This window comes from Mirounga angustirostris, unplaced genomic scaffold (assembly GCF_029215605.1).
Source record: "Mirounga angustirostris isolate CCGP_5_RB_7025 unplaced genomic scaffold, mMirAng1.0.hap1 SCAF_5, whole genome shotgun sequence".
NCBI classification, from domain to species: domain Eukaryota; kingdom Metazoa; phylum Chordata; class Mammalia; order Carnivora; family Phocidae; genus Mirounga; species Mirounga angustirostris.
In genome coordinates this window covers 71,611,131-71,625,137 of record NW_026991713.1, presented here as the reverse complement: position 1 = coordinate 71,625,137, position 14,007 = coordinate 71,611,131, and the positions used below count along the sequence as shown (strand labels likewise).

At 33.9% G+C, this 14,007-nt stretch overlaps 1 protein-coding gene across 5 annotated transcripts in view; it reads left to right on the top strand.

The window, feature by feature from the left end:
• The window catches only part of LRRK2 (leucine rich repeat kinase 2), a 141,924-nt gene that overhangs the window by 117,930 nt on the left and 9,987 nt on the right, over positions 1-14,007 (top strand). For all 5 annotated transcript variants that reach the window (XM_064591391.1, XM_064591393.1, XM_064591389.1 and 2 more), the window contains 5 exons: positions 4,577-4,747; positions 5,969-6,069; positions 10,777-10,971; positions 12,038-12,231; positions 13,598-13,670. In XM_064591391.1, the coding sequence (XP_064447461.1) occupies positions 4,577-4,747; positions 5,969-6,069; positions 10,777-10,971; positions 12,038-12,231; positions 13,598-13,670 (734 nt within the window). The remainder of the gene's footprint in view (positions 1-4,576; positions 4,748-5,968; positions 6,070-10,776; positions 10,972-12,037; positions 12,232-13,597; positions 13,671-14,007) is intronic.

Here is a 14,007-nt window from a genome sequence, read left to right as displayed (position 1 = left end):
TATTAAAAGTGTTCATTTTTATCCCAAATGAAATTCCATGGTGAATACATTGAATAGCTTGAAAGTTTATTCTTCCTGTTACTACTATGGTGACAAGTTTAGTTAAATGTAAGGTGAAAATTTTGGGAGAACTTGCAGTTGCGGTTCCAGGAAAGTGCTCCATTATAAAGTACATGCAGAAGAGCTTTGAGGATCTTCTCGTGGTTTAGACTGACAGGCAAACATCATATTGGGAGCTTAGGTCTTAACACCCTGAGTCCCCTTTCCCATGATCACTTTGGTCTTTTTGAGGTGAAGGACTCCATGATGAGGCAGCTCAGGCCAAGTCACTTTAGAGTAAGATTTGATTTGCAAAACAGAAGGGCATGAAGTAAAACAGCAAATCCTATTACGCAGGTCGAAATATGTGTTTCTAATAAATTAGCAGCAATAATTCTTAACACTCTGGTAACATAGAGATATATCTATATCTAGATTTGGATGTGCTTAAGTTTTTTATAGATGTATTATAAATTCTGCTTTAGTTTTCTTTTTCTAATTAATATTTCATGGACATCTTTCTATGTCAAACATCAGCTTTAGCAGTTACGTAGTATTTCATTGCTAGTATGTACAGTAATTTACTTAACCACATCTTGATGTATATTTAAATTTTTTCTGACTTTTTGATGTATTGCCTATGCTTTAACTAGCATAATTGTAAATTAAAATTGTCCATTTATGAAACTGATGTTTTAAACATTAAATTGGTAGGCATGGTATTGCTGGGAGTGCATATTTTGAATTTTGAAACACTAATTGCCTCTTAGAAAGGTTTGTCAATTAAAATTCCCTCCATACTCGAATTAGAGCACCCTTTTCCCTTTCTGGGCTTAGTTATTCTTTTTAATCTTCACAAAATTAATAGTCAAAAAATGAGAACTTAATGTTTTTATTTTCCAAGTGTTTATTTATTTGCTTATTTTTTGAGGCTAAGCAATCTTTAATATAGAGGACATGTATTTTTCCTTTCATGTTCTGTACGTTTTTGTGTCTTTATTCATTTGTCCATTGTTCTCACTCATTTGTAAAGCTGATTTTAGTTAATGTTGACTCTTTGCCTCTCATATATTCAAATATTTTTCCAGTGTACGGTTTGTTCCTCAACCTTGTTGATGGCATTTTGCTGTTGTAGAGTGTGAATCTTTCAGATAAACAACTTGTTTCTTTTACCTTTTGGAGTCTGATTTTCCCGACATGTTTTGTCGGCGCTACACCAAGGACAAGAACGAGGGGGCTGATCTGTGTCATTGCAGGCAGTTGCTTATTATTTTTAAATTCTCCAAAGACAGTGTGACTTCAGCTCTCAGCCTTCAGCTCTCACCACCCACCTTCGGAGAATGATTAGGAAGGCCTTTTGCATCCCAGTACTATCAACTTAGTTATGAATATGTCTTCACTACTTTCATGCATATATATTTATGTTCAAACTTTTGGCTTATCAAAAGTTTATTAGGTGTAAGGAGTGATGCAGTTACTCCTCTCTTTCTTAAACAGGCAACTCACCAAAAAAAAAAAGTCTGTCTTTTCCCTGCTGCTCTGAATGCCATCTTTATCATATCTTTCCTACATATTTCTGTCCAAGTTCTCCATCTAGTTTCAGTGTTGCATAGATTTTGGTAGAGTATCAAGGATTTTAATTATGTTATTTTATAGGACAATCTGATTTAAACTTTGTTTACTCAGCATTTTTGAAATTCATGATTTTTAAGTGGATATTCTACCTTTTTCAGAGAAACAAGTTACAGCAATATATTATGCATTTTTGTGTTTAAAGGTATGGATTGGGGATGAATGTCTCATATTATTCTGCATGCTTTGTTGATTAAATGTCATTTTATTGCAATCTGTGACAACATATTTGATGCAGACCAGCCCATTTGATGCATTACAGTCAGATAATCATTCAGTGTTTATTATTTGGGGGAGTTTTTTCCTAAAATCCTCTACTGCTCCATAGATAACTTTAGAAGAAATTGTTAGTGCAATCAAGAAATTAGAAAATCATTAGAAATTCATTGGATGAATTTCAGGAAGCACTTAAAAGTGCCTTATATTGTAGTTGAGGTACTTCTTGAATATATAAATAAGGATTATGTTCTCCTGCTGGGGATTTTGTCAATGAAGATATTTATTTTGAAAGAGAAGATAAGAAGGTTAAAATCATTTCCATGTTGAAGTAAATACTTCTTTCCATAGCCTCACAATTATCTTTCTTAGTGTCCCCCGACTCACTGAGAAAAAAAAATTCTAGCCTTCTGCGTAGCTCTAACATCTGTGGATTGATGCCTAGAGGGATAAAAACTGTTGTAAGAGAATATGTGCCTTGGATGAAAATTTAGACTAAGTGACCCTTGAGTTTTTCTGCTCGAAGACCCCTTGATTCCAAATCCTAGTGTTTCTAACAGTAAATTTACCAAGGGAAAAAATATGTTGAACGTTTTAATAGTCTCTGAATAGTACCTTGTTATAATAGATACCCCCAAAATGTGTTGGATGAATAATAAATAATTGGATGAGATTGATATTAGCCTCCAAAATCCCATTTAAATTCTAGAAAGGTAATCAAATATTATTGATGAACTAGCTAATGTGTGAGTAACTCATTATTTGTAAGTACTCTTGACTTGACCGTTCATTATCTTTGTGGCCTTAGGAAAACACATAACATTTTTTAAAAGATTATGTTATTCATACAATGGAAAGTCCTCATCTGCCCACCACAGGTGATTTTTGTGCATAGCAAATGAAATACTTAAGAAAGTTTCTATAAAATGCTATAGTAATATGAATTAGGAGCTGTTGTTATATGTTTACATTATGTCACAGATATAGTTGATTAGGAATCTATTTAAGAACTGTCTCAAATACTTACACAATTCTTTAGCTTAGGGTGTGAGTATGATACTATGGCTATGTAGGAAAGTGTCCTTTTTCTAAGAAAATGGCTATTATATATGTCTCTCTCTATGTATAGACAGGCATACATACAGACAGACAGATTTGGGAATATGGTGAATGTGTGTGTGTGTGTGGAAAGAGAGTGTATGAACAAATGTGGCAACATGTTAACTGGAGAATGTTAACAGTACAATAGGGGCTATCATGCTCAAATCTGACATCCCATCTTTCTGATTCTTCATGTCCTTCCAGCCTGGTGAAGGACTGCTGAGCTTCATCTTTTGATGGTAAACTCTGTCAAACAGAACTCTTTCCAAATTCAATCATTGACTTCTTGAAGGCTATGAATTCATACTTTATTTCCCTGGCTCTATATTTAAACTAAGATAACATTCATGTATGTCCATTATGGTGGCTAACTTAACATAATAAAAAAAATCCCTTACATAGCCAAAAAAAAAGAAGAAAGAAAATTTCTAAGTATAAAAATTAAAATAATAATAAATAAAAGCTAATAATTTTAGCACATGGAAATAATCATTATTATATTTAGATGTATTTCTTTGTTAACTTTTTATTTTGAAAATGTTTAAGTCTACAGAAAAGTTGAATGAATAGCACTATGTACACCCATATGCCCTTCATATAGATTAATTGATTATTGACTATTTGCCACACTGTCCTTTCTTTCTCTTTCTTTGTATATGAATTTGAGACTTTGAAATTAAATTGCGGACATCATGCTGCCATGCCTAAGTATACTGACATATATTTCCTTAGAATAAGGATGTTTGTTTACATAATCACAATACCATTATCATAGCTAAAAAAATTAACTCAGTTGATTTTTTTCCACACATTTGATCACTTTCTGTCCTTGCAGAATTATATCATACATTTTCTTTTCATTTACATTATAGCATGTCATCTTAAAAATGATTTTTAAGTTAATACATAGCGTACATTATTTAACCAATTTCTTTCGATAGTTGGATTTCATTAGATTGTTGATATTTTTACTCTTGTGAATCATGTTGAAATTACTCCTTTTTCTTGAAGAATTTAGAAGTGATTTATCTCTTTTGTGAAATGAAAGGTTTTATTTCCCTTTAAGAGAATTTCAGTCATGAACCAATACCTGAGAGAGAGGTGTTGTTTTATCTTAGTCATAGTTTTATTTTCATTTTTCCATTGGGTAGAGGGAGTAGAGTCACAAGTTCTGGAAATAATGAAGGCATTGAACTTCAGTCAAGTTAAAGTGACTTGGAGTGAAGTCTAGAAATCTCGCCCTCCTGACCTCTCCTTTGTTTCAAACACTTCCCTGGGAGTAGTTATTTTTAGGAATGAGAAAAATGATGTAGGTTTTTTCCCCTCTATTAGGCTTAATTTCTTTAAATATGAAACATTAATAATTATTGAATGTTTATCATTATTTTTGAAGAGCAATTTTGGGGTGAAATGTCAGCACAGGGCTGTTAATTGGCTTGATCTGTATATCTTCTTATAGAGAGGACATGGCCTGATTTAGAACTCATCTCCTTGACTCTTCATCAGCATATGTACCTAAAAATATGCCTCCTTGGGTGTGTGAGCCCTGGTGTTGGGCATATTTATTAATATATCTGCTTACTTTCAGGGTTTCGTGCACCTGAAGTTGCTAAAGGAAATGTTATTTATAACCAGCAGGCTGATGTTTATTCATTTGGTTTACTACTCTATGACATTTTGACAACTGGAGGTAGAATAGCAGAGGGTTTGAAGTTTCCAAATGAGTTTGATGAACTGGCAATACAGGGAAAATTACCTGGTAAGTTTTATTTTATCTACAATAAAGATGATTATTTTTTATATCAGCAGCTTTATTTCCAAGTTGTTTAATTGTATAGTTAATTCACTGCACAACTGATGAGTTTTTTTTTCATGCATGAATATTCTTAAATCCTGTGACACATTAATAAAAATCGTGTAAGAAAGATAGCGGTTTAAGGCTTTAAAAAAAAATCCCAAATTAACATTGATGTATTTGGTATTATATTTAGAATAATATTCAGAAAAGAAAATTGCTGTTAGAGCTCCATGCTTAGTGACTTCTGTGCTTATAAAGAGTAACTATGTGCTCATTAGCTTGGAGTATTTTCATTTTCTTGGAGGGAGATAATTTATATGCAGGAATGGAAGCTTTAATTATTTATAATAATTATTTTTAGTAGTAAATATTAATAAGAATTAACAAATGATTGTCTAATGAGATCAGATCTCATTTTGAATGGTTGTCTCATGCTTTTAAGAAATTCTAGGACATTGTCATTCATCCTTGACTATTACTTCAGTTCCCCCTACAAAGTACTCTTTTAAATTTTTCTCATATTTTCTGCTTTCACCTTCACTTAAGAAATATTTTTGAGTGTATGCTGTGTGCCAAGTACAGGGAATATAGCTTTGCCTACCTCCTTAGGGGGGACCTTCAGATTCCCAGCAAAAGGAAATTTATTATTATTTGGATGAACTTTGAACACAATCTGGGTCATTGCCCTAATTTCACTAGTTAGCTGTCCAGTGACAGTTTCCAGGTCTCTGGTTTATACCAGCCAGAAGAATGGCACACCTCTTGTAAAAAAGAAATGTACACAAACCGATTGTGGGGGTATGAAGATTAAATGCTTGCCAACTTCAAATATTAAAATAAAAAACTACTTCCATAGAAGTCTAATTATTATATGAACAAAAGTATCTTCAAAGTATGTGTGAAATGCAGGTGTACAATGAAAAATCTATTATTTTATTCAATCAGTATTTGTCTTTTTTTATATAATAAAAAATCAAGATGTCTTTTTTGATGCCTCTAGTAGAGATAAAGCTAACAAAATTATCTTTAAGTTTGTGATATAAGTAGATCCAAACTAAATACAGGATTATGGAGATCAATGTTTTCCTTTGCATGGTCTGGACCTCTAATATACATTGAAAGGAAATGAAGCAATTGTTCTGCTTTGTCTAATGTTATAGCATGTGTTTTTGAATGTTTTAGATCCAGTTAAAGAATATGGCTGTGCCCCATGGCCCATGGTTGAGAAGTTAATTAAAAAGTGTTTGAAAGAAAATCCTCAAGAAAGACCTACTTCTGCCCAGGTACTTTTATAGTCAAAATTTATCAATATTTTATACAGAACATCCAATACATGTATGTACACATATATAATCTTCACACACACACACATATATATTCAAATATATAAATAAACACACACATACACACATATGACAAACAGTGATAAAGCAAAACTTCTCTATTCCCCACCACACAGGGATCAAAATAAAGAACACTGATAACACCTGGGAGTCCCCGTATGCTTCTTCCTGATTGTATCACTTTCCTTTCCCTATAGATGCAGCCACTTTGCTGACTTTTGAGATAATTCTTGCTTTTCTTTTCCTTATGTTTGCTACCCAGTTTAGTGTTCCTGTATTCATTTTTTATTTAAAATAGAATTATAGTCATGTCATGTTCTGAGATATTTTCAGTTGTTCTCCCAGCCTTATTTTGTAAGCTTTATGGAGGTTTTAAACATAGCTGTTGATTATTTTCACCGCAATTCTATTCCACTGTTTGAATGAGCAACAATGTATGTACCCATGAGCGTGTCTATGGGTATCGGTATTGTTTCCAGTGTTTTGCTATTATGAACATGGTTGTACCTGTGTCCTAGTGCAGGATATATGAGAACTGCTTTGTGATATATACCTAGGAGTTGAATTGCAGAATCATAAGATACGTGAATATCCATATTGTTTTCTGAAGAAGTTGTACCAGCTTAACACTTCAATCATTTGTATGTTAGGGTAGCCATTTCTCTATATATTCCCCCTAAATGTAGTACTATCTGAGTTCATAATTTTTCCAAAATATGTTGTCTTGTAGATTGATTTATATTTTCCTAATTACTAATAAGGATGACCATCTCTTTATATGTTCATTGGTTATATATATGTTTACTCCTCTGGGAAATGCCTGTTCACTACTTTGCCTATTTTCCTATTGGATTATTTGCATACAAATGAACTAAGAAAAAGAAAAAAGAAATACTAATCCTTTATTGGTTATATATTGCAAATTTCTTTTCCCAGTCTGTGGTTTGCCTTTTTATTTCCTGCAGAGTACCTTTGATATTCTGTTTGATGAACAGAATATCTTACTTTTAATACAGATAAATTTTAACAACCCTTTTTATGGTTATTACTTTTGGGGTCCTGTTTGAAGAAGTCCTTATTTCTTCCAGAATCACAAAAATATTTACCTATGGTTTCTTCAAAATGGTTAAAAGTTTTGCTTTTGACACTTAAGTTCTTAACCCATCAAGAATTGACATTTTTATCTGAATCCAATTTCCTTTTTCCTATATGGATAACTAAATTTTCCAGCTTCATCAATTAAATAGTTTCTTCCTTTTTTTTCTATTGATCTCCCCCCCACCCTGCCATTTTCACTCCATAATTTGTCAGATACACACACATCCACACACATGTTCTCTTGCATTGGTCAGTTTGTCTGTTCTTCCTCTAATACTATCCTGTCTTAATTCCTGTCACTTTACAAGTCTCCTTTCTTTACTTATTTTTCTCCTCTAGGAATGTGTTAGCTATTCTTCAGCTTATATACATATAAATTTTAAAATCACTTTGTCGACTTTTATGAAAAACCCTACTGTGATTTGGTTTGGACTTGCAATGAATCTGCAGATAATTTGGGGAGGATTCTATCTTTATGATATTAAGTCGGTCTATGCTTTTTATTTATTTATTTGTTTTATTATGTTATGTTAATCACCATACATTACATCATTAGTTTTTGATGTAGTGTTCCATGATTCATTGTTTGTGTATAACACCCAATGCTCCATTCAATATATGTACCCTCTTTAATACCCATCACCAGGCTAACCAATCCTCCCACCCCCCTCCCCTCTAGAACCCTCAGTTTGTTTTTCAGAGTCCATCGTCTCTCATGGTTCGTCTCCCCCTCCGATTTCTCCCCCTTCATAAGTCGTTCTATTCTTGAATGTGAGTTATCTTCCTATTGATGTTTTCTTAAGTGTCTTTCAATATAGTTTTATAATTTTGCATACAGGCCTTTTGCATTTTTTCTCAAACTTTCTTGCTGCAAATTGCTTTAAATTCAATTCCTTGCTTGAGATTTTTTTTTTTTTCACTACCCAGGTGATGGGAATCTGGTCTACAAATCTTAAGAACAAGCTTGTGGATAGCAATTTCTTAGGGTTCTTTTCCCTCCTCCCCCTTTGCCTGTAAAGTCCCAGGCATCTTTCCTTGTACCAGAGAAAGTGGAAGCATGAGGCGGCTTTATTCCTGGTTCTCATTTCCTTGGAATATGTAGCCCTTTGGGGTCCCAGCTTTATGGGAATAGACCTTTATTGGACTTCACTTTGGGCAGCCTCTAGATTTAAACTTCTTTCTCACTGACCGACAAGATATCGAAAACCACATATCAGTTTGCCTTCAATAGACAAATGCCTTTAAGGAAATATCTGACTTTAGGGTTCAATTGACCTCTCTGTCTTTCACTGGATTCTGTCTTTCACTAATATTTTGGCCTGGTAAGTCCTTAAGATGTTGTGAGATCTTTTTTTTAAGAGATTAAAAAAATAATTTCCTTAGCATTTTAAGTTGCTTTTAGATGGGTGGTTTGTCCAACTAACCTTTTCCACCATATTATCAGAAATAGATTGCTTACTACGTTTTGAACTGAAACAGATTTTAGTAGATCAAAACAAGAGCCCTCTTTATGTTGTGGACTCTTGATTTTGTATCATAATTCGTTGAAAAATATTTGTTCAACTTTAAAGTTTCTACTCAAAAATAGCTGAGTACATACACTGACTTTAACAAACATTATGTAATTATCTTGGCTACATTCCCTACCTTCCCCCTTCCCCTAGTTTTATTAAGACATAATTGACATAGACATTGTATTAGTTTTTAGGTGTACAACATGATGATTTGATACATATATATTATGAAGTTATTACCACAATAAGTTTAGTTAACATCCATTACCTCACACATTACAATTTTTTTTTCTTGTGATAAAAACTTTTAAGATCCACTCTCTTAGCAACTTTCAAATATACTGTATAGTATTGTTAACTTTAGTCACCATGCTATACATTATATTCCTGTCTTATAACTGGAATTTTGTACCTTTTGACCCCCTTCACCCATTTTACTCACTCCCATGCCCTGCCTCTGGCAACCATCAGTCTGTTTTCTGTATCTAGAAGCTTGTTTGGTTTTGTTTATTTTATTTTATTATATTTTAGATTCCACGTATAAGTAGATACCACATAGTATTTGTCTTTCTCTGATGTATTTCACTTAGCATTATGCCCTCAAGGTCCATCCATGTCACAAATGGCAGAATTTCCTTCTTACTTATGGCTGAATAATATTCCATTGTATATACATATACATATATATCGTATTTTCTTTATTCATTCATCCATTGATGAACACTTAGGTTGTTTCCACATCTTGGCTACTGTGAATAATGCTGCAATGAACATGGGGGTGAAGATATCTTTTAAAGATAATGATTTCATTTCCTCTAGGTATATACCCTGAACTGGAAGTTCCATGGTAGTTCTGTTTTTAATTTTTTGGGGAACTTGCATAATGCTTTCCATGGTAATTGCAGCAATTTATATTCCCACCAACAGCGCACAAAGTTTCCTTTTCCTCCATCCTTCCCAGCACTTCTTATTTCTTGTCTTTTTGATTCTAGCCATTCTGGCAGGTGTGAGGTGATATGTCCTGGTGGTTTTGCTTTGTATTTCCCTGATGATGAGTGATGTTGAGCACCTTTTCATGTACTAGTTGGCCATTTGTATGTCCGCTTGTTTGTAAATTTTGGTTACCACTGCTGTTATTCACTTGTATTTTGGTTACCCCCACTGGTGTTAATCACTTGTATTTTTAAATTTTTTTTCACAGTGAAATTTTCCATAGCTTAATTATTGTTTTACTCTTTCCTCCTTTTATTTTCAATAATACTTTACCTGTATTTTATAGATTACATAACTACCTTGAGTTTTTTTTTTTTTTTAGTATATGACAATATTTGACTTTGACATACCCACTTAATCTTTAAGTACAGTATATATTAGGCAAGATAGGTAGACTCATCACCTTTGTCAGATGAGGCGTAGAGAATAAGGAGCTTTCTCAGAGTCTCGTGGGTGGAAGGCAAGTGGCTGTGTCATGGCTCTAATTCCAGTTTCCCAAGTCCTGGTTCTGTTTCCTTACAGTGGTCCCCGCCCACCTTGCCTGTCTCTCTAGTTCTTTTGTGTTTCAAAGAAAAACATGAAAACAGAATCTAGAAGTGATTTGTGAATTTCATTACCAGAGATCAAAAGTTCTTTTCCCTTCAGTTGTCAGAAGGTCTGTTCCATTGCTGGCCAGTGTTTATCTGTAACATGATGTGTCTCTGTGGTATCAAACTGAGTGAAAAATAGCTCCTGACTCTGTTAAATTTCTGTTCAGTTGGCACTTTTGAGATTTTCTTTCTTTTCAAGTTACAAAACATACCATACAGTCAAAAGAGTCTATCTCATGCTTAGTCTAAAAATAAGTATTATTTTAATGTAATTTTATCTGTAGTTTGGGTTATTTATCCTGTTGCTTGGATTAGATCACAGTTTAACAGATTTAGGTTTTTCTTGATAGAGCTATAACACATCATTCTACATTATGCACAATAATATGATCTTTCAAGAGGACATATGTTAACTTCATGTGTATTGTTTTGTTATTTTTAAACTTTCTCAGGTCTTTGACACTTTGAATTCAGCTGAGTTAATCTGTCTGATGAGACATATATCAATACCTAAAAACTTTAGTGTTGAATGCATGGTTGCTACAAATCATAACAGCAAGAATGCAAGCATCTGGCTGGGCTGTGGGCACCGTGATAAAGGACAGCTCTTATTTCTCGACTTAAATACAGAAAAACACACTCCTGAGGTAAATTCAAGTACTCTTTAAATTACAGATACTTTAGAAAATTTATTTTGTGGGTGATTTTAAAGCATGTGTCAGTTAAAAAAGTTATTTTGGAAGAAATTAAATGAAAGCAATATAGGAGTATTATTTAGCTTTCTGGTAGAACAAGAGTATTTACATGAAATTAAATAGGCTGTGTTTTGTTTTAAAAGCATAGTATATGTGTGTCTTAGGTCAGGATTCCTAGAAACAGTCTAAGACAGAGTTTCTTGTACAGTGATTTAAGGAGAGAGTAACTTTTAAGGAAGTGAAGGAAGTCAAAAAGGACAGGGGAAGAGATTCCACACAAATGTAGTTTCTGAGGAAATCTACCCTCCATCTTTAGCCATGAGAAATTCTGGGGTTTGAATAGCAGCACAGATTGATCTCTGAAGGGAGTCAGTCTTTCATTCCCACATAGCAGTCAGTCATTGGCTTCAGTCTGTCCAAGGATGGGTGTGATGTCACCTCCCAGCCATTTTCGGGCAAGCTAGCCCCCCCATCAGCGAAGGGCAGTTCTGCAGTGGAGGGTGCTGCTCTGAGCCGTTAGTTTTATCTCAGCACTCAGCACTCAGAATGGGAGGGGGGTGCATGCACACACATGACTGACAGAGGAAATCTGAGCCCAGCTTTACAAGATGGATCAATAAATTGTATTAGCAAATAAAAGATAAATTTCTAGACTTACAAAATAACCTAATATTTTGACTGTTGCCTTGAAATAAAGGTTATGCTTAATTATTATTCTTAAAGTTGAACAATCCCTTCATATTATTTTGACGGAGTGAGAAATAATGATACCAAAAAACAAATTTCAATTTTAATTCTAGTTTCCAATGCACTAGAAGGGCAAAATTGTTTGTCAGTTAATTCATTTATTGTTGAAAGTTAAGTAAAATTGGCATTGTTTTTAAAATTAAAAGCAAGAGAATAAAACGAGTTAAGTGTCTGGATAACAATATTTTCATTCTACTCATATTCTAGTTACTTAAGCTTGAATCAAGTTCTTCAGAGTGTGTTTTCTTTTCTTCTTCTTTTTTTTAAACAGGAAGTTATTGATAGTAGAATACTGTGCCTGGCTTTGGTGCCTCTTCCTGTGGAAAAGGAAAGCTGGATTGTGTGTGGGACACAGTCTGGCATGCTCCTGGTCATCAATACCGAAGATGGGGAAAAGAGACATACCCTTGAAAAGATGACTGATTCTGTGACTTGCTTGTATTGCAATCCCTTTCCCAAGCAAAGGTGCTGTAGTGAATTTGAACTTTGGGAGAAAATTACATACCTTTTATATGACTGAATTGTGTGGAAAACTGTTATTGCTTCAGCAAAAACTGCTCATTTTTAACATATTTCTATTTATTTGCATATTTTAAAGGGCATTGTGGGAGGCCACAACGATATTCTTATAGCTCGAGCTGCGGCCGTTGTTATAAAACAGATCAGTCCCTTCTTCAGGCCAGCCACACCTACTGCTGGTGATACTTCAGCCCTGGTCTATTTCTTTACCAGCCCTCACATCAGTTTGCTTTTCTTTGTAGGGCCTCTTCAGGGATGACTTTTTCTTTATCCTTTTTTTGAATATTAATAGCCTGTTATGTGCTGGTTTAAAACATATCAGTTCACTATCAAATTGAGAAAATATCCAGTAAATGAATTCATAAGTTATTAATAGGTGAAAATGACTCAAGCATTATTAGTTGTGGGGATGTCATTTCAAAGGAATTTATCTAAATGGCAGGATTGCAGGTGTGAGTCACAGGCTGACTGCTATAATACTTGGGGCAGGATGATTTCCAGGAGCCATTAAGATTATACCCCATGTATTACTCTGGTTTAAGTCAATACTGGAAAATAAATATTAGAAAAAATGTGAAACTAAAGTTTTTGGCAGCTGAAATAGAAACTCCACTGGCAGTTTTGGAGTTGAAATTATTTGGATATCGTCAAAGAAAAATGTCATCAGATGGCATTAAATAGGCAAGGAAGACTTTATTTAAGCTTATTGCAATAAGGGACAGAGATTGAACTCAGCTCTCTGTGCTGAAACAAAAGGTGGCAGAGTTTTTAACACTGGGATGAGCTAGTAGAAGAGTACCGGAGGACTTAATATGTGGGGGGGGGTCAGTGTGATTAGGCCATCTGTGTTTGCTAATTGTTGCTTATTTTATTTTATTTATTTTATTTTATTGTTCATTATGTTCAGTTAGCCAGCGTACAGTACCTCATAAGTTTTTGATGTAGTGTTCAACGATTCAGTGGTTTTGCGTTATTGAAGTTAAGCTCCTACCCTCCCAAGAGACTGGGAGATGGGGCCCTGCCTTTCTTGATGATTACATTTCAAAAGGAAGGCTCCTAGTTCCCAGAGACACATACCTGGGCCTGGGCTGTAGAACTGACAAGAGGCTGAGGGGTTATATCTCAAATGGGCAGAGCAAGAATTTACAGCTGTTCAGTTTTCTAAATAAATGCCATAAGAAAAGGGATGTCAGGGGCCCATAGTCACGCAGAAACCTGTCTAAAGTTTAGTCAGCTTTAGAGGGGAACGTTATGGCCATCTTGGTCAATATCACCATTCTTTTTATAACAATTTTGACATTTTTTCTTTTAGCAAGCAAAAAAATTTTCTTCTGGTGGGAACTGCTGATGGCAATTTAGCAATTTTTGAAGATAAAACTGTTAAGGTAAATGTTGAATCCATTCTACATCAAAAATTGTTTTAAGTTATTTGTTTTATGTATGCTTATTCCCACCCCTCTTCTAAGTGACATAAACTCCCTAAGAGCAAGGTCAGAAATTCTGCTTTTCATCTTCTTTTCCTTTTTTTTCATCTATTGCATACAATAGATCCTCTATAAATACTTGTTGACTATACATTTTATATGAATGAACTAAGGATAAAATGATAAATGAGATCTGATTTAAAATGTTAGTAATGAAAATAATTCTATTTTTAATAAATGAAGTGATAATTCCTTATAAATATATTGTGGAAAAAACAAAACTTAAGTTTTAAATATG